At 41.5% G+C, this 19,809-nt stretch overlaps 3 protein-coding genes across 6 annotated transcripts in view; 2 read left to right on the forward strand and 1 right to left on the reverse strand.

The window, feature by feature from the left end:
* Positions 1-4,331: 4,331 nt before the first annotated feature.
* On the forward strand, positions 4,332-7,292 carry LOC105892323. Its single transcript, XM_042710167.1, has 6 exons — positions 4,332-4,390; positions 4,498-4,878; positions 5,009-5,967; positions 6,122-6,289; positions 6,525-6,620; positions 6,981-7,292. The coding sequence occupies exons 3-6, from the start codon at positions 5,614-5,616 to the stop codon at positions 7,290-7,292; spliced, it is 930 nt and encodes a 309-aa protein (XP_042566101.1). The 5' UTR covers positions 4,332-4,390; positions 4,498-4,878; positions 5,009-5,613.
* A 2,817-nt stretch (positions 7,293-10,109) lies between these two features.
* LOC105912399 (nuclear receptor subfamily 4 group A member 2-like) lies at positions 10,110-16,520 on the reverse strand. 2 transcript variants are annotated; one of them, XM_012841356.3, is made up of 7 exons: positions 15,074-16,520; positions 13,481-14,316; positions 12,690-12,819; positions 12,391-12,551; positions 11,809-12,011; positions 11,529-11,707; positions 10,110-11,379 (listed from the first exon to the last, which is right to left on the reverse strand). In XM_012841356.3, exons 2-7 carry the CDS (start codon positions 14,312-14,314, stop codon positions 11,129-11,131), a joined length of 1,758 nt encoding a protein of 585 aa, XP_012696810.1. In that variant the 5' UTR covers positions 14,315-14,316; positions 15,074-16,520; the 3' UTR covers positions 10,110-11,128. The 2 variants fall into 2 exon arrangements, with proteins under 2 accessions (XP_012696810.1, XP_031438258.1); XM_031582398.2 differs by having other exon boundaries at positions 13,481-16,520.
* A 99-nt stretch (positions 16,521-16,619) lies between these two features.
* Positions 16,620-19,809, forward strand: part of gpd2 (glycerol-3-phosphate dehydrogenase 2 (mitochondrial)) — a 31,022-nt gene continuing 27,832 nt past the window's right edge. For 2 of the 3 annotated variants that reach the window (XM_031582394.1, XM_031582397.1), the window contains exons 1-3: positions 16,620-16,742; positions 17,980-18,075; positions 18,279-18,385. In XM_031582394.1, the coding sequence (XP_031438254.1) occupies positions 18,287-18,385 (99 nt within the window). In that variant the 5' untranslated portion in view covers positions 16,620-16,742; positions 17,980-18,075; positions 18,279-18,286. The remainder of the gene's footprint in view (positions 16,743-17,979; positions 18,076-18,278; positions 18,386-19,809) is intronic. The other variant, XM_031582396.1, reaches the window with a different exon arrangement.

The raw sequence follows: 19,809 nt of genomic DNA on the forward strand, positions 1-19,809 counted from the left end.
AGAAGTGAGCACACCCCTATGCAATATCACTAAAGTGTCAAATGATTCAAAATTGTATCACCTGTCAATGATTGCATTATTTCTAATTTGGCAAGTAGAGTATTTCCTCTAATAAACAATAAAAAAACAAACGCTTTTGAACGACTATGGCCTCAAAAAGTAAATTACAGTAGGAAACCTGTGATCATTGAAACAAAATGGAGTACACCTGCGATTTCCAATTAGTCCTAATTGCATGGTTATAAAATGACTCATGAACACCAGAACCTTCCAAATTTTGGACCTATGGACTGTGTCTATCTACGTTTCCAGAGGTCCTGAAAAATCTGATTGTAAGACTTCACAGAGATGGAAAAGAATACAGGATGATTGGTGAGTCAGTCGAAACACAGTTGCAGCAGTAATGAGGAGGTATAGAACGAGCCATAGTACCACTAATCAATGGCCGTCCTCCTAAAATGACGCCATGGACTGTTCACTACTTGTACAGTCTAGCTCTGACAAATAGACGTGCAAGTCCTTCAGACTCGGTGCTGGGGTTATCTATAGAATTTGGAGTTCCTGTGATGGCACAGTGTGAAGGACATTGCATAACGTCACCCTTTATCAAAGAAAACAAACCTTGCGTTCACTTCGGCAAAAAATTGCAAGATTAACTTTGCTAGAAAACATCAAAAGAAGCCTGATGAATATTAGAAGCACATTCTTTGGTCAGATGAGACCAAGATATATTTGTTTGGCACAGATGGGGTCCAGCATGTTTGGTGTGAACCTGGCCAGGACTGCCACGGTGAATGCATAGTCCCGACAGTGAAGCACAGGGGTGGGAGTGTGGTGATATGGGGCTGCATGAGTGTTAAAGGTGTTGGGGAGATGACATTTAAAGATGGCACCATGAATGCCTGTGGATATACCAAAATACTGGCTGAAAAGATGACTCTCAGCCTCCAGAAGCTTGGAAGAAGAGGATTATTCCAGCATGACAATGATCCAAAGCACACTGCCAGAACACACAAGTTTCTAAAGAAGAAAAAAGTGGAAACCACGACTAGGAAAAGTATGTCGCCTGACTTGAATCCAATAGAACACCTGTGGATTATTAGAGGTAGGGGCACACAACCCCTCCAGCAAAAAAAAAAACAGTTCAAATATTGTTTCTGAAGACTGAAGAATGTCTCTGAAGACTGGTAGAACAGCTCTCCAGAAATGTATGCAAAACTTGTCTACTACATGCAAATGAGGTTTGAGTCTGTCACCAAAGATAAAGGTGGACATACAAGTAGAAAAACTTGAAAAAAATGAATGATTTGAATCTCAGTAATGAAAGGTGTACTAACTTTCTTTACATTGAGTTCCTTCTGCAGGGCATGTATTTTTAACATAGTAAATCTAAACTGTTAGTTTTTAATTTTACATAAGAGCAAATACCCTACTGTTCAACTTAGAAGTAATACAATAACTATTAGGTGATACAATTTTTAATAATTTGACCTTTAAGTGAAATTGCACAGGAGTGTGCTCACTTCGGTTGTATACTGTGCATGATGAGTCAGATTAAGTAAAATAAAATAAAAACTGCAAGATTAATCTTTGCGTGTGAACATGAAAATAAGCCTGATGAATATTGGAAGCACATTCTCTGGTCAGGTACACTGTAAACCCGAACGTCCAAAGTAATTAAATAGATTAAGTAGTGTATACTCAAAGTTTTAGAAAAAGTTCTACTAACTTAATTATGTCAAGTTGGTGTAACATGTTCTTCCTTTTTGAGTAATTTCAACTAATCATTTTTGATTAAATGGAACTATTTTGTGTATAAGTAAGCATTACTTAAAAACATAACTTAAGTAAAAATTAATAGAGTTAAGTAATTGCATGCTAATAATGATAAAGTCCTGTTATTTCTATTGTTTCAAAAAGGGATGATTTAAAAATAAACCTAATTTATATAGCACATGCTAAAATACAATAAAATCTCAAAGTGCTTCATCAATTCGTCATTTTTTTTATTTTTATTCTCATAATTTTTACTTAAGTGTTAAGTAGCTGCAGGGATCATTATTTATTCCAAGTGACGGTACGTGTCCACGGCATGCGATATCGTGCTGCTCTCATTGGGATAGAATGGATGCGATTTGCTGCATACTGAGGAAAAAATCGTGTCTGCTGCCTGCAAAAAGTTGGGCTTGCTTTAACTTTATGCAAATGAGTGCGATTTGCTGCATGCTGAGAGCCAATCAGTTCGGCGTGTGTGTTATTTGGAAGCCAACGTAGTTCATAGGGGCGGGAGTAATCAAAAATATCGAAACAAGATGGCGGCGTCTCGGGACTCTGTTACTGGGAAATATTTTATGTGAATAAAGGTTAGCTACAGGACTTTTTATATGTCTAATCGACTCGGTTTGTTGTTTATATGCTACACGAATGCTGTGAGGTCAAACAGAATATTGTAGGTATTGAACTCAAGCTCTCGACTATTACTGTTAGCTTGCCGCTAACACTTTAACCAAAACCCATTGGAAAACATAGTGGCTAGCTAGCTGCTAATAAGTTACCTATAACTAGGGTGACCAGACGTCCTCTTTTACCCGGACACGTCCTCTTTTACAGGACTTTTTATATGTCTAATCGACTCGGTTTGTTGTTTATTATGCTACAACGAATGCTGTGAGGTCAAACAGAATTGTGTAGGTCTTGAACTCAAGCTCTGGACTATTACTGTTAGCTTTGCCGCTAACCCTTTAAGCGAAAACCCATTGGAACACATAGTGGCTAGCTAGCTAGCTGCTAATAAGTTACCTATAACGCTTAATTGATTGTTGTTTACTTTGCACATGAGCACATTTTGGGACGAATGACCCAATCCAATATTAGCGATCTCAGTCACTACGCGGAGTTTGAGTATCTAATCATGTATTTAATGATGACTTTATTGACAACACAAAACTGTGGGTGCTTCCAACATAACGCGAGCGCTAAAAAGCAAAGCCCACCTGGCTGTCCCTAGCAAAGCTCAACTTTGCTAATGTGCAACATTAGCGCAGCACTGCAACCGAACAAAAGTGATTTCCTGACCACGCCCCCCATCCGACTTTACGCATGCGATTTAACGCATGTAATTTGTGCCGTGGACACGTACAGTTAATCTCTGATTCGCCTTCCGAAGCAGAAGGCGGTGCTAATGCGCATACTACACTGATTCCTTAGCTCTGGAAAAAAAACTGAAAAGTTAAACGGTTGAGAGTTTGGCGGGAAGCAACAGAAGGCCTGCAGAAAGTTACTACCTACACGGCAGCATTCAGCATTACTCGACTTACTGTAAGTTTTGAATGTTAATATTTATTCACTTTTACTTCTTTCATACATTTGTTGGTGTGTTTGTCTCAAAGAGCGTAGACCTTCTCTAAGCCCCCGCCCTTCACTGGCTTATCACGGGAGTCTTGTAGGGCATTGCCAACTTGGTGACGTTAAGTCAGATATAGGTTAGCTGCTAAAGGGCTAGCCACTTAGCGGACCACTAATGTTACACACTCCAGTCACTAGGACTATTACGGCTGCGAGCAACCATATTCTTCGTGAGTGGTCTTGAATGAATCCTGGCGACCTAAGCTTACAAGCAAAGCAATGATTATATATGTTTTAAGAATTGGTGTTTAAAACATTCAAAGAATGTGTTTGCTAGTGCTACCCCCCACCCCTCATTCCGCTAGCAGCACAGCGTGTTTTGGGGGACTTTCCCTTCATGATACAGACTAAATTGTATTTGCCATAGTCTCAGTTTACTATTGATAGATGTATTTTGTATTGGGTAACGTATTTTAACGTACTAAATGGAACTTGCACCTAATAGTGAGGACGTGTAAATGTTAAGTTATAACTAAGTGTTACGTTGAAACTCTGCTTGGTGCAACCGCTTATTTTTTAGTAGTGCGTAAAGTCGAACGCATGGGCCATTTACGTCCACCGTAGCCTTTTTAAAGGTTATTAAAAGAGCATGAACGAGCATAATAGGGCCTCTTAGCTCAAACTGAGTTCCTACACTAAGAGTTCACGTTCAACTGCCCGCCCACTTGTGCTGCGTCGTTTTTAAAATAAAATAAATGCCATTATTGTTGATTAACCATGCAGATAAGTGCAAGTGCTGCTGCTTTTCGTTACAGTAGGCTAAGGTTAATTTTGCTTGATGGCTTTAGTAGCTTGACACTGGGGATCAAATGAAAAGATCATTAACAGGGGAATTTATGAATGGAAGTATTTATAATTTGACACTCTTTGAATGCTTCTAATTGTTCAGTTTCAGATCAGTTTATGCCCTTTCATCTCCCTGTTTCCAGTTTCATGAAGTTAAGACAGTTAAGGAAGACAACTGGAGATGTGATAAAGATACCAGGTAATCCAATGAATGTGAATTCCTCTATCAACCACCCCTCTTTCATTTAAGACATTTCATTCAAGATTTGTCTTAAAAAAATGTTAAAAACTCTGTTCTGGTTTCAGCTCTACCAGAGGTTGCTCAAGTACACATTAGAGAACAAACAACTAGTGACACAATCTACAAGACAACAAATGTGACCATTGATGGCACAGACTATGTCTGTGGAATGTTTCTGTCTGTAGGAGTCAGTGGTGGACTGTCGACATTTGGCAAAATAGAAGAGATCTTTCTTGTGAATCACAACGTATCTTTTCTGTGTTGTGATTATGACTCCTGGTATGTAGAACATCTACGGTCCTATGAGCTGTCAACTGCAGACATAAGCCTGTCGATCCACCTGCAGTCTGGTCTGAATGATACAGTCCCTCTCTGCATACAAGATAGACGGCTCGCTGCTGCTGACCCCCAAGCGGTTCATTCAAGTGAGACAGAACTGAGTTCAGGTAATAATGAATGGTTCTTTTATTTATCAGTTATTGTGTCTTTATTCACTCTCAGTGGAATTAAGCAATTTATAAGCTGTATATACTATAAGCGGTACTCTTTAACAATCTGATTTTGTCTTTTCATTAGCACAATGGCAGCTGCATCCCCACAACCAATGATTCTTCGTGTTGTTGAGCCAGACCAGGCTAGAAAATTAAAAACTCAGCTCACGACCAACCTCTGTTGATGCACTGATCAACATTATAAAAGAACAGCTGGAAATCAACCTTGACTTCGATTTGCTTTACGAAGATCCAGACTTTGAAGGGAAACTTACTTCCCTTACAGACATTGAGGAATTGCCACAAAAAGCTGTTGTGCACATCTCACTTTCACAAGACTCCAGCTCTATTGCATCTACTGTTCTACTTTCAGATGTGTCATCTCCAGAGCGTCTCAGCAGGTGGCCTCCAGGTCCTTTCCCTGTTCCCACATTTGCATTTGATGTTGAACTAAAACTTAGAGATGGAAATGCGGAATATAAGAAGAACAACACGCACCTTAAGTTGACAAGAGACCTAAAGCACGACATTTTAGAAAAGCTTGCATCTACTATATATGGTTTTAAGGCTTACCCAAGTGATAAAGAGATTGCAAAGGCTGCTGAGGCTCTTGTAGCCAAACATCCCTGCTTGAAGGAAGCAGGATCTGAGACTGGCTGGAATGGATGGAAAAACTCCATCAAGTTTAAGATGGGCAATTTCAGGAACAAGATGAGACGGGCTGGATGTCAGGAGGTCACTGTTAATGCTGGAAAAAGAAGTAGAAGTTATCCTGAAAATGAATCTTCACATTCCAACATTAAAAGACCCAAGCGAGCAGAAGTCAACTTCCTACCAAACTTTCCCCAAGGAAAGGATCCTTCAAGCCTTGAGCAGTTGAGGCAGACAATTGTTGAAGAAGTCAAGAAGACTGAGAAGAACCTGCCCCTCATTAGAAAGATGATGGAGACCACATTTCCCCTACGCCGACAGACCATAGTGATGTCCTGCCCACCAGTGAACGAGCTCATGGACCTCTGGCCTGCTCTCAAAATAGAGTCTGAGGTAATATGGATCAGCGCTCTCTTTTGAGAAAATAATTGTGATTCTTACTTATTTGGCTGCTATTTTCTGCTTTATAAAGGTGTGCTAGATTCTTCAAATTGAACTGTTTTTTTAAAGTGTTGTTGCTGTATTCTCCTGCTACATTTTAATGTAGTTGTATGCAGAGTTCCAGCGGATTACGAATCAGAACCTGCCCAACACATTCTATGCTGAGCTTGACCGCCATCTTCCTCGACTGATGACCTTATTCAGACAGAAGGCATCAAAAACTGGAAAGACAGCAGATGCTCTGGCTGAAATTTTAAAAATCCACGATGAACTGGTAAATAGATTATTACACACTTCATAGGTTGAACCGGTGGAACTTTGAACATGTTCAATGACTCAAATGAGCTTTGTGAATTTTGCAATTAGTCCACTTTGTGTTTGCCATTTGTCTGATTACATTAAAGATGTGAACAGGTTATTTGTGAACATATGTTCTAATTGGACTGTTTAAAAATCAGCTTTGTTCAGTAAACTCTTCAGTATGTACAATTCTGTTTTTATCTTAATAGGAAATCCATGACATCCACACCAAGCGCATTACTGTTCTCCACGCCCTTCCAGTGTATCTGCACGAGGACGTTTCTGGATTTTTCAGAACCTGCACAGTGAGTCTCCTTAAGTCACTAACGGATTCTACTGTGTATAATGTAAACTGTCCATCAAAATACTAATATCTTTTAGGACTTACCTTTGTTTAGTCTACCCATACAGTTTCCATGTATTGGCAAGTGATAAGATGTTAAGTAAAACATTTTCCTGTAAATGTCCTTTAGCTTGGTTTCAGTCTCTCTCACACCACTTAGGTTCTCTGGTAATTTGGCTGATTCGTGTGTGCAGAACATGAATCTTATGTTTTTCACCTCTTACAATGAGACCCAAGTCTCCCTTGGGTCTCATTGTGTTGGTATTGGTTTAGTTTAGTTTTGTGTTAGTTTGTGATTAGCATCTCTTTTTCAATCATTCAGGACGAGTCTGATGAGCTGGAGCTTGATGGCGTTGCAGTGGCCCTCCTTACGGTCATCAGTGACAATGACACACGTCCAGTTCACCACCACCCTGTGAGAATCTCTGTAATCATTGAAAGTGATGCCGTGGTCAGCCTCCCCAGACTTAGCGATGCCTTCCTGGTAATCTTTGGACTGATATATGCACTACACCTCAGCTACCCCAAAGCACTGACCAACACTTTTGAATTCACTGAAAAGATTTTACTTGGTCTAGAAAGTGGTAAACTGTCACCCAGGTTGGAGACCCTCAAGAATGACTTGTTGATGTAAGTGACTGATGGAGGAGGTGGAGAGGGAGGTGACTGATGGAGGAGGAGAGGGAGGTGACTGATGGAGGAGGTGGAGAGGGAGGAGGAGAGGGAGGTGACTGATGGAGGAGGAGAGGGAGGTGACTGATGGAGGAGGTGGAGAGGGAGGAGGAGAGGGAGGTGACTGATGGAGGAGGTGGAGAGGGAGGATAAGAGGGAGGTGACTGATGGAGGAGGAGAGGGAGGTGACTGATGGAGGAGGTGGAGAGTGAGGTGACTGATGGAGGAGGTGGAGAGGGAGGATAAGAGGGAGGTGACTGATGGAGGAGGTGGAGATGGAGGTGACTGATGGAGGAGGTGGAGAAGGAGGTGACTGATGGCGGAGGTGGAGAGGGAGGATAAGAGGGAGGTGACTGATGGAGGAGGTGGAGAGGGAGGATAAGAGGGAGGTGACTGATGGAGGAGGTGGAGATGGAGGTGACTGATGGAGGAGGTGGAGATGGAGGTGACTGATGGAGGAGGTGGAGATGGAGGTGACTGATGGAGGAGGTGGAGAGGGAGGTGACTGATGGAGGAGGTGAGGGAGGTGACTGATGGCGGAGGTGGAGAGGGAGGTGACTGATGGCGGAGGTGACTGATGGAGGAGGAGAGAGGGAGGTGACTGATGGAGGAGGAGAGGGAGGTGACTGATGGAGGAGGTGGAGAGGGAGGTGACTGATGGAGGAGGTGGAGAGGGAGGTGACTGATGGCATAGGAGGAGAGAGGGAGGTGACTGATGGAGGAGGAGAGGGAGGTGACTGATGGAGGAGGTGGAGAGGGAGGTGACTGATGGCATAGGAGGAGAGAGGGAGGCTTTGATTTATTTTGATTTATAGATGTTTATTATTTATTTTTCTATTTAATTTTAATATTGCAGTGTGCTAAAAGGGAGCGGGCAAGACAATGCTGTTCAATATTAGATGTTCATGACTTTTTGATATTTTGAGTAAGTTAAACTCAATGTAATTGAGGTAATCAATTGCCTCAAAAATGTTAAGTTTCGAGTCACATCTTTTTAAGTAAACAATTTCAACATATTTGACTACTGTGTACTTAAAACAATGACAACACAAACTAATAAACTTTGAGTTGTGTTAACATAAAATGGTGTGGTTGTGTACTTATTCTTTTAAGTTCTGTGAACTTATTCCAGTGGTTTCAAAACTGGAAATTTTAAGTCTTAATAACTGAAAATAATTGAGTTGCCTTAACAGAAAACTGTAAGTCATATTGACTGCAAATATTTGAGTTGAGCTAAATGAGCACTTTAATTTAACTGTTATCAAAAGGTACAAGTAGCAAGTCATCCAACCTTTTAAGTTCTGGAAAATTTTGACTTTTAAGTTAATCAACTTAAAAAAATTGAGGCAATTTATTACGTCAAATTTTTTGAGTTCTGGTAACTTATTCGGGTTTACAGTGTATATTTCAGGTATATTTGTTTGGCACAGATGGGGTCCAGCATGTTTGGTGTGAACCTGGCCAGGACTGCCACGGTGAATGCATAGTCCCGACAGTGAAGCACAGGGGTGGGAGTGTGGTGATATGGGGCTGCATGAGTGCAAAAGGTGTTGGGGAGATGACATTTAAAGATGGCACCATGTCTGTGGATATACCAAAATACTGGCTGAAAAGATGACTCAGTCTCCAGAAGCTTGGAAGAAGAGGATTATTCCAGCATGACAATGATCCAAAGCACACTGCCAGAACACACACAAGAGTTTCTAAAGAAGAAAAACTATGACCTGGCCAAGTATCTTGCCTGACTTGAATCGAATAGAACACCTGTTGGGTATTTTAAAGAGAAAGGTAGAGCAACACAACCCCTCCAGCAAAACGCAGTTGAAAAACAATGTCTGAAGAATGGACATCTGCCCAGGAATTTATGCAAAACTAGTATTCTCCATGCCGATGAGGATTGAGTCTGTCACCAAAGATAAAGGTGGACAGAAAGACTTGAAAAAACGAAATGAGTTGGGTAATGAAAGGTGTACTATGAAATGAAAGGTGTACATTCCGTTCTACTGTGGGACCTTTTTTTAAATATTTTTAAAATAATTTCATATTTAAATGACAATACAAAGGGCTGTATTCACTTCTGTTGTATACTGCCCGTCAGTGAGTCAGATGAAGTAACATAATTTATCCAGTTAACCACTTTGTTGTCGATTATTGCAATATTTTAATAATTTGTTATTTTTTCAGGGGAAACAAGTGAATGAATGAGTTTGGCCAAGCCTAGGCTCCTTACTTACCTGCGGTGGTATTTACGCCGTCCTCCCGACATTGATTAAAGGGAAGAAGACATCGCGTTGAGGCATAACAGAAATTAAGTTATTTGGGTTTGCATTAACTTTTTGTCTAGTAATGGGTAAACCGTGTCCGACAGGTAGCTTTTCTCTCACCTCAAACAAACCCAAACATTATGCAATTATTTCTAAGACGCTTTACACATGTTCAAAATCACCTTAGACCCACCATGAACGTGACAGTATTTTTGTGGCAAATTATTCGATTTAAGCTAAATTGGCTAAATCACTAATAGCTGCAACGATGTTGATGCGCATAACTAATTCCGTGGTATTCTAAATTGAGAGTTTTTTCTCCGATTTTCGACAAAAAGCAAGCAAATACAGTCATATCGTCAGTTAGGGTCAGTACAGCCCTGTGATGATCGATGCATTTTGAAAATGAATTAACACGATTGTTTTAAAATCACTTGTTACTTTCAAAATCCAAAGAAAATGTAATCTTCATACACGGTTCTATTATTATCCTCAGAACATAAAAACACCCCATAAACGAGTAGAAAATAGTTTATTACTTGACAGCTTTATTAGCAAAACAAATATTTCTCTTTCATACAGAGTACCTTATCAACACATATTGCATTTCCAAAACGATCAAAACTTAGAAAATACAGTGCGATTTGATTAAGTCTCTCCGGCCTTGCACATTGAATTCAATGTCAGAAACTTAGTTCAGATAAGAAATTAAGACAGCATGTTTATGGATTATGAAATTCCATGCAAAGGCAGTTTTGTCATAAAACCTGTTTCACAACAACAATACGATGAACTCATATCCACCGAAAACAAAAAATGTCGAACAAACTCACAAAATACTAAACAACTATTTTAGCTGGACTGCACATTCTGCTCAACGTTGAGCCAAACATGTATATTCTCGGCGAATCATATTTCATAAAATCTGTATGCAACCATACACCATGTGTAAAATTGGGTGGTTAGTGGTTATAGACCATTTATAAAATATACATAGGCTATCTTATGAAAGCCCCCCACCCCTACCCCTGCCAAACCCATACACATAGGCAAAGATAGTGACAAGTCAATTATTTGTTAACTGAAGTCTGGAAAAATTAGAAACTGCTGCAAGTGAGACCTCATCATATACCTCTGATTGTACAAATGAACACTTTTAGCACTATTAAGAGCTATATGTAGATTGCATCTGACAACTAAACGGATCTTGACAGTAGATATAAATCAGATCCGGGCCGTATCCGTCCAGGAGTCTGTTGTAATGCAATCACGAAGTGGTTCGGGTTTTCTATAGACAAAATCAAGATTTCAAATGCCCAATTTTGTGTGTGATCCATAAACCAACTACTAAGGTAATGATACTTAAAAATTAACTGATTTATGCTTCTCTTCCCGTTAATTTCTGCCGCTAACCACCACACTAAGGGTAAATTAATGAATCGGGTGTTATTAAAATTTGACATGTTTTCCTCTGTAGATCTTTACGTTGTCCGACTTGAGTCCGAAAGAATCTTACTAAGTCCAGTTGAAATATTCAGAAGGGCAATGTATCCAGGAACAGTTTATCGATAATTGCCGGCGGGGGAACCAAATCTTCAAGTTTTAGGTAGAAAATACGCTGCAGTCCTTGCGTGCACAAAGTGCGCAACTCGGGGAGCTTCCCCAACAGTTTGGACAGGTGATTTTGACTGTGGGTGCCGTTGAACGTTACTTGGTCTTTCAAGCAGTTTAAAATTCTGTTCTGAAGTCCCTCCACTTTCCTCGGCTCTTTCAGTCCGTGTCTCTCTGTAGAAATAAAACGTGTCATTAAGGGACATGGGCCTTGCCACCAACACACGCGAAAGCAGATAAGGCGCACAGAGATTGTAAAATGGGATGCATTCTAGAGCGCATAAGGTCAGATTTATACGTTTACTCAGGTTTATTTGGCACACCTGTTACCATGGTGAGCGCAGCGATGCAGGAGAATGATGAGACGTCCAGATTCAGACTCTGCAGGTTGGCTGAAAACTCCACTATGGAGTCGATCCAGTCTCCAAAGCCCCGCACACACTGCAGCCTGTGCAGGACCACTCCGTTACAAAAAATGAGCTTGCCCTCCATCGGGTTAGATCTGTGGAAGGGACCGTGTTTGTTAGTAAAGAAATGTGCGCTCTGCATTAGGCTACGTTTGCCAAACTCTGTTTTTTTTGTGAGGAAGATATACTGGCATACCTGTACGCTAGACGAAGAACGAAGAGCTCCAAAAAGGCCGATTCAAAGAGCAGGTCTTGATCAGGTTGAGGAAGATCAGAGAATCCTGGTATCTTTTCGGCCCAGCCCCGTATGATACCCATGGAGCCAGTCAGCAGGTCGTAGAACTGCTGGATGTGCTCCGTGTCATCTCCAACGACATGGTAGTCTGGGTTAGCTTGAAACTGGAATTTAATTAAAACGCGTTAAATGGGCCCTTAAAATATACGACCTGCGACAACGCTGAAGAAAGCCTACCTAGGCTACTTGCAAAGAGGCTAGATTTGTAGGACATCACACACTTCTGTGCTTATTATTGCGCTCACAATTTAGATAATCACAGGAGGAAGTCTTGTAACAAGTTGTGTTAATAATTATGTGATCATATTCACTCCATGATGAAACACCAATCCATAACTGTGGATCATTAAGGCTTAATATCATAAATAATCTTGAACTCTGATGATTTTACACTGTCATTTATTTGATAGTGTGTCTTTCCATCGATGACTCTAACATCTGGAATTGAGAGGACGTTCTGTTGAGCGGAATATTTTCACTCACTCTTGAGTAGTCGAGTCGGGACATGGGCGGGTTTGAATCCACGTGTGCCCTGACAAGAGCTGTGGCAAGACTGACAGGTGGCGATGTTGACTGATCTGGTGGAGTCTTCATCTTGGACGGCAGACGACCTCTGCGACCCTTTAAATTAGCAGTCCTAACAACTGAGAAAAAAAAAACATATTTGACAAGTCAATAAAAGGTTTAGCTGTATAAAAGGTTGTTATGTTACTGGCTTCACTGCCATAGTCCTATTCATAAATGATTATATTGTAAAAATTACGGCGTAAAGACATAAGTACCTTCTTTAACCATTCCCACAACAAGGCACTTCTGAAAACGACAGTACTGGCACCGATTCCTCCGTCGTTTATCAACAGGACAGTTTTTGTTGGCAAGGCAGACGTACTTGGCGTTTTTCTGCACAGTTCTCTGCAAACGACACCAAGTGAGGGGCTTTTCATATGCAATACAACGCAATGCCAACGTAGAAAAAAGTTGTCAAACACTTGTCCGGCCCAATTAGTGAGGCACAGTTCGAAATGGATAGTGTTGGTACTTCAGATCCTGATCTCTAATCTAAAGCTGCGTAATGCATTCAAGGGGCGGACAGAGCAGACATTCAGTAAATACAAATACGTGGGCAGTCATAATTTCTGCTCCCCTGGCGCTCTCTCCAGCTCTCCTCCCATCGGAGCACCGAGATTATTCTATCAGGATGGTGAAATAAAGAGCGCGTTTAATTTGACCCTGGGGATTTTCGCTCGGTTGACCGAGTCACTGTGTTCAGCCCAAACCAATTTCTTTCCAAATGAAGGTTTTGTCAAAAATGAATAAATACTTGACAAAAAATCCCCTGAGTGCACATTCATTTGCAAGTATTGCGTGCATCCAGATAATACAACTGTTGTGAATTAATGGCTTGATGGTAGGCTACTCAAAATATTTACTGAATATATTAACTCGTTTTCCAAAAGTGTGCCTAAACTATTTTTTTTCAATGATATCCCAATGATGTATTGTTATTGAAACAATTCAGAGACATATCACGTTGGAGGCAAGACTTTCGCGTGTGAGAGAGGTTAAAACCTACCTTGAAGAATCCCTTGCAGCCCTCGCAGGTGCGCACTCCATAGTGCTGACAGGCTGCGTTGTCTCCGCACACGGCACACAAGCCCTCGGCGGACGGTGACCCCCTGGACGGAGGCGATGGAACTCTTTCCATCAGATGGTGCCCATGGCCGAGCGGTAGGGAGTGGTGGAAGCCAATTCCATGCTGCTTTCGGAGGGCGCCGGGGACGGAAAAGTTCTGCCCCTCCAATACACGGTGGCCTGCAGGGGAGCTGTCGAATCGCATCGTGCAGCCAGACACAGGCGCACACTGCGATGCCTGTTTGAAGGAGAACAGCCGGGACACGGCGCTTTTGCGCTGATGATCCATCATATGTGAGGTCGCAACATAGTTTGGATGGAAAGTGTGGAGGGAACCTGTTTCGTCCCACCCGTGATTAGTTGTGACTGGAAAGTTTGGCGGGGCCGAGAGACTGGGAGAAGAAGATTTGTAGTACATGGAACCCGAGTGAGGAATCATCTCCTCGGACTGATGCGGAAGGTGAGGTTGGGGATGGTATCCGTGTACGGACATGTCTTCGACTTTTATGGATAGCTGGTCCCCGGCGTGAGACATTTGATAGAGGCAAGGGGGTTTAACCTCGTAGCTGGAATTGTAGGTGTCCACGAAAGTGCTGAAACTCGGGAGGGATGTGGTGGCTGAGATCTCAGCGTTAGTCAAGTCCATGCTAAACTTGACAAACTCGGGCGTCAGGAAGTCGCAGCTGTACTCTCTGGTTGGCGTGTAGCTGTAGCTCTGGGATGCTGGACTTGCTCCTTGCGGCGATGACCCATACTGAGCCTGGACGCAGGGCATGGCTGTCAACGAGAGTAGGGAAGACGTCTGAACAATATGACTCTGAATTTTGTGCAAATACAAAAATGTGAACGCATGTTCAAGACTACCTGGCAGGTGAGAGACTCGCCTATTGCTACCATAATAACACGCATGTGTCTGTGCGCAATTCATTGTTTAAACTGCAAACAGACCTTAAGTGATTGGAGTAAACAAAGAATACTTGTAGCAAAAACATCATGACGCAGTTGTCAGCGCAGTTGTGCTAGCTGAGTGCCATCTGTCATACTTATTATAATTTGAGCACAGATCAAACGATAAACTTAATTTTAGTAGTCTTTTTGTATAATTTCAGCAAGTTTGGACTCAGGACTTCTTCGAATCATATGAAGAAAAACGCACTCGCTTATTTAGTTGGACTGCTTACATCTGTCTCGCTGACTAATCTCATTCTGTCCAAATCCCACCACCGAATTCAAATATAACCTTGTATTACCCTTATCAGCATATCTTCTTCTCCATGTATGAGCAAATATGTCTGCAGCATTAAAACTTTTGAAGTTCGAAAAACGCTGTTATGAATTAACAACTATCTTTTTTAGGAATATTCTGTTGCAACTTTGATCCGTCATGCAGCTTCAAGTTTGTGACCTTGTAACCAGATGTTTTTTTTTTGTCACACATAAACCTATGCAGACAACACACCAATACAGCTGAAACAAATCGCGCAAACATTCAAAATGATTAAATGGTTATTATATTGAGCTAAAACTGGAGTACCTTCAGGTGTCAGCACCGCCCTTTATCCATACAGATGAGTGGTCAGATATTTATGTTTGTATCCTAGTCGCTGGATAATCTGGCGGTAAATCCTGAGTCCTGTGAGACTGAGAAAAAACAGAGACAACTCCGTCGCTGGAGACTTTCTCTCAGTGCGCTCTGAGCGAGTACTGGCTGCTGAGCGCAATGTGCGCCTTTGTTTATCAGCACTTGGAATGCCGCAGCCCACGTGCCAAAAGGCTGGACGTCATCTGACGTCCATGACGCCACCTCTTTAAGTGACGGACCGCGTGTTCCTCTTTGCGCTGCTCCTATAGTAAAGTACAGATGCTGGCCAAACAGAGGGGAAGTGAGAGAAATCTCTTTTTGAACAAACGCTGTCTAGACTCAGACAGTCAATGCTTCCTGGCACCCTATTCATCGATTTGTTAAGACGAATTTGTGAACTCTCAGTGAGTCCAACCAGAACGGGAACTTTCAGTGGCACAATTAATTTACTGACTGAACTTAACCAATTGACCACTTCAACCAATTTTCACTCAAAAGGTATGATCATCATTTTGAAATTAGGATGCTAATTATAGGTAAACTTGTAGCCTACTTCTACCACTCTGCACCTCTACTCTCTAAAGTAGAAACTTAACACATTACGAGACTCCGTGGTGTGCAAAAGTAGATGTGCTAGCATGTCCCTTAGTGCTTTAGTTCACAGCCAAAACAATGACACCCACTATGAGACCCTTTCCTCTTTTTTAAGGAAAGTTGTAGTCTATTGAACTTCTGAAGCTCATTTCCTCATTACAGTCGGACACCACTAGCTTGCCATTGTAGTCAGGGAATCCCACAGCAACAGTGGCATATTGTTTAACAGCGAGTGAGTTGCGTCAGTAATAACGTCAGCAGTATTCAACTCCATGACGCTAGATGCACCGCTCGCTTCAACTTCTGGCTACATATCACCCAGACAACAATGCGTTCAACCACCCATTTTCCATTTTCCATCGATCATAACTAAATTATTCACGATAATTACACATTAGACAGACAACATACATTTGACTACCACATACAAATTAGAAAAAAAACTGTTTGAATTGCAAAGCGTCTTTTTCCATGTAGGCCTAGACTGATTGTCTTTCTTTTTTGTGTGATTGTATTTCACATATTTACCTCTGGTGACTTATAGGCCGTACAATCACCAATCGTGAAAATAATTCAGAAAAGAATAAGAAAATGAAAACAGAACCTAATTCATAATTAAAAATCAACATGTAAGCAAACATGCTCTTAACAAGCAGCCGATTGCTGCATGTCCAGTACTGCTAATTGTAGACTATGTTATGCTACAGTATTTGTCCACTTCATGGGAGTTTCCTTGGACGAAAAGTCCACTTTTTCTAATGTGAATTTGGAAAGAGTATTGCAAGCTTTTTCTCAAGTGCGTCAACGGTGGGTTACATGGGTTAACGCCTAGGCTTCTTATGATTGGACAACGCTGGAAACCTCGTCTAAGCTGATTTGCTGTAAGCCTTGTCCATCCCTCACTTCCTGTATTACTTCCTGGTATTAGGGTGGGGAAACGCCGATGAAGCTTTGGCATTACATGTAACCTATAACGCACAGGATCTCACCAAAGCTATTAACCACAGCGGCAGTCACAAGTGAAAGAGTAAGTAAAGATGATAATACGTCCTCCTGTCCGATAAGGCGTTAATACTTCAACTTTTTGTCATTTAGATAACATTCAGACAGTAAAGGATACCATTCTGGACCAGGGCCAACACGGTTATCGTGTATCTCACTGAGGCTACACATGTATCTGCTAGTGTAGAATTGGGCTATTTGAGGTCACGGCTCAGATAATTCGTCTCCTATCGGCAGAGAATAGGATAAACTACATCAACTATGTAACTCATAATGTGGTCTTCACAGCAGCATACCTGTGAAAAGAGCTGTTAGTTTGAGCGTCAAAAGGAATAGGAAATCATAGCCTTCAGCTACAATGTCCATGTTATTGTTATTATAGTTTACTTATTCATTTCGGGTCTTTCAGTAGGCAGTAACCTATAAGTAAGTTTGTAACCTGAATGTAACTCTGCCAGTGGTATGCGCTCAGGATACGAAGTGCATCATTGTAGCAAATACACCACTAGCTCAGTCCGGCAAGTAATGACAGGCTGTAGATTCTGCTTACTTATAAATTACATATATTTTTTATTTGGGTAACAATTACAGCAGAAGAAGACAGAACCCGTATCACGCAAGTCCGCATGTCCTGAGTTGTCCACGGTGGCTGTAACGGGCTGTAGCCAGTAGAATTGCAGTTGCTTTGTTTTTCATTCAACCCTTCTTTACATGTATGGCCGAAGCCAGGTTCACGTGGACCAGGCATGATTTCGATTTTCATTGTAAGAATGACTCATTCTGTCATTCCACCCCTGTCAGGCATTTACCTGCACTAGCAGCTGATTACCCAGGCACACAACACAGGGTTAAGGCTTGGATGAGTTAACCTTTGATCTGGGCTGAAGCATTTTAGAGCTCTTCATTTAATTGACACATTTATGTTTATGGTCATTCAACTGATACTGAACAGAACCTGACTGAGTGTATGTGTGTGTGGGGTGTGGGGTGGGGTGGCGGGTGTATGTTTGAGTGTTTGTGTTTGTGTTTGTGTGTGTGTGTGTGTGTGTGTGTGTGAAAGAGAGTTTCCGTGCAAATTTCATCCCTTAGTTTCTTGATTCAAATGTATTCTGAAACTGCAGGTGGCCTTGATGCCACCTTGATGCAATCAGTTAGCCTGACTGAACAACATGATCAAGATGAGGAAGAAAAAAAACCCCAATAAAATTAACCTTGTCCCCTTGCCTCTCTCTCTGTTCGTGTTTCCCCTCTCCTTTCCCCAGCTGGCACTGTGAGGAGAGACTGAGAAGTTGTGCAACATCTCAAGAAGTGCTAAATAAAGAGACAGACCTCTGGACAAAAATTATCCCAGTGTCAGGGTCAGTCGTTTATGAACTCCACAATACCCCGAGCATTGTACACGTGGCCAAGCAAAGTATTTCTATTTTCAGCCCCTCTGTGATACCAGCGGACAGTTATAAATTCAGTCCGGCTCACCACCGCTCTCCAGTCGGTTGAGGCTTCTGTCTGAAGACTTGTCTCTCACTGTTGTCTAACCTTTGCTTTTTTCCCAACCTGATAGTATCCACAATGGCCTTCAGAAAGGTGGTGAAGGGGACCCTCATAGGGGGAGGGGCGGTGGCTGCTGTCTTTGGCGTGTCTCAGCTTCTGGAGTACAGAAAGACTCAGGTATAACAGATTAGCATGCTAGTGTGTGTGTGTGTGTGTGTGTGTGAATACAGTATGTCAGAGAGAGTTAGAATCCAAGATGCCATGTATAGATTTTTGTGGGAGAGGCTCCAAGAAATCAAGAAGTGCCCCTCAAAATTCAGAACTAGAAAGTAAGCAATGGCTACTGCTGTCTTACTTCCAAAATTCATTAATTTGTTTGTTTGTTTTGTATTGTATGTATTGAGCTGTTCTGGGAACACTCATATATATATCATATCTTTTATATCAGTGAATGAAATTCAGGTAAAGCTCTGAAAGTATCTCTGTTTATACACTATTCAACCTTTTTTGAAAAGTTCAGTTTTAAACAGTAAGAAATAAAAACAAAAACGTATAATAGGCGTGTGAAACTATGCAAAATAAGGACAATGTAAATCCTTTTAAAAGGTTGTACATGGTTAAGTCTCAGATGTACAGTATGAATAGTTGTAGTTCCATAACAGACCCCTCCCTATGGTACATGCCTTATCCTGACTATGGAATGTGTTTTTTTCCCTCTGTCTTTGTTGTACCGAACACCTCTCCTCCAGTTCAATTCAAAATGCCTCATATTACTTCAGCTGCTTCTGTGGGAAGTCTGTTATCGTTTTCCAACCCTATTAGCCTTTCACTTATTAACTGGGAAAAATGTTGAAATCTGAGTTTGCAGCCCAGATGGTCCCAGCTACAGACATCCGTATAGAAGATCTGTGAAATCAGGGGACATATTATTGATCCTGACCCAAAGTGTGTACAGAGTACAGAGTAGCCTGCACAGAAAAACAGTTCTTCATACTATCGTTCTCAATAATCGTATTACTATTATTATAACTACTAAAGTTGTGTATAGGTACTCCTCCATAGGTGTCAGGATTTTATATTTGCTTTGGAGACACACATTTGTTTCTTTGTCCATTCAAGCAAGATGCCTACATTCCTGGGAGGTAACATTTCAGCATAATCTCCTCTTTGGTGACATGTTAAAGGGGACAGTTCAACTCTTAGCTAATTAGGAGGTTTTACAGCAACCATTCTTCTTGAATGTTAAGACAAAGCTGACAGGCTTTCTCAATGTATAAACAGGTCAACATTGTCACCATATTTCAATTTCCATTAAGCACCTAACAGGTGATCAGACTCCTGTTAGGCCTAAGGCAGCAGACAGACCCGTCAGTGGTCAGACCCGTCGGTGGTCAGACCCGTCGTTGTCACCAGAGTCGGCTAAGGGCTTACCAAACTGGGGTCATGCTGAGAGATCACACTAAACCCCGATTACAGGAGATCTCTCAGGGCTCCACATAAGGGACACCATCCCATTACGAATTTTATTTGTAATTAAGCAGGTAAGGACCCTGGGGACTTGCACGCCTCCTCTTGTTTGAAATTTACTTCAAATAAGTTTA

The sequence above is a fragment of the Clupea harengus genome, chromosome 16 (assembly GCF_900700415.2).
Source record: "Clupea harengus chromosome 16, Ch_v2.0.2, whole genome shotgun sequence".
NCBI lineage: Eukaryota > Metazoa > Chordata > Actinopteri > Clupeiformes > Clupeidae > Clupea > Clupea harengus.

Bases quoted from the DNA above. Each gene is read 5' to 3' on its own strand.
- LOC105912399 (XM_031582398.2), bottom strand. From the start codon at position 14,467: ATGAATTGCGCACAGACACATGCGTGTTATTATGGTAGCAATAGGCGA. The intron at 12,012-12,390 runs GTGAGTGAAAAT...ATTAAATTCCAG, and splicing joins CCCGACTCGACTACTCAAGA to TTTCAAGCTAACCCAGACTA. The intron at 11,380-11,528 runs GTGTGCCAAATA...TTATTTCTACAG, and splicing joins TGCGCTCACCATGGTAACAG to AGAGACACGGACTGAAAGAG.
- LOC105892323 (XM_042710167.1), top strand. From the start codon at position 5,614: ATGGGCAATTTCAGGAACAAGATGAGACGGGCTGGATGTCAGGAGGTC. The intron at 6,290-6,524 runs GTAAATAGATTA...TTATCTTAATAG, and splicing joins TAAAAATCCACGATGAACTG to GAAATCCATGACATCCACAC. The intron at 6,621-6,980 runs GTGAGTCTCCTT...TCAATCATTCAG, and splicing joins GATTTTTCAGAACCTGCACA to GACGAGTCTGATGAGCTGGA.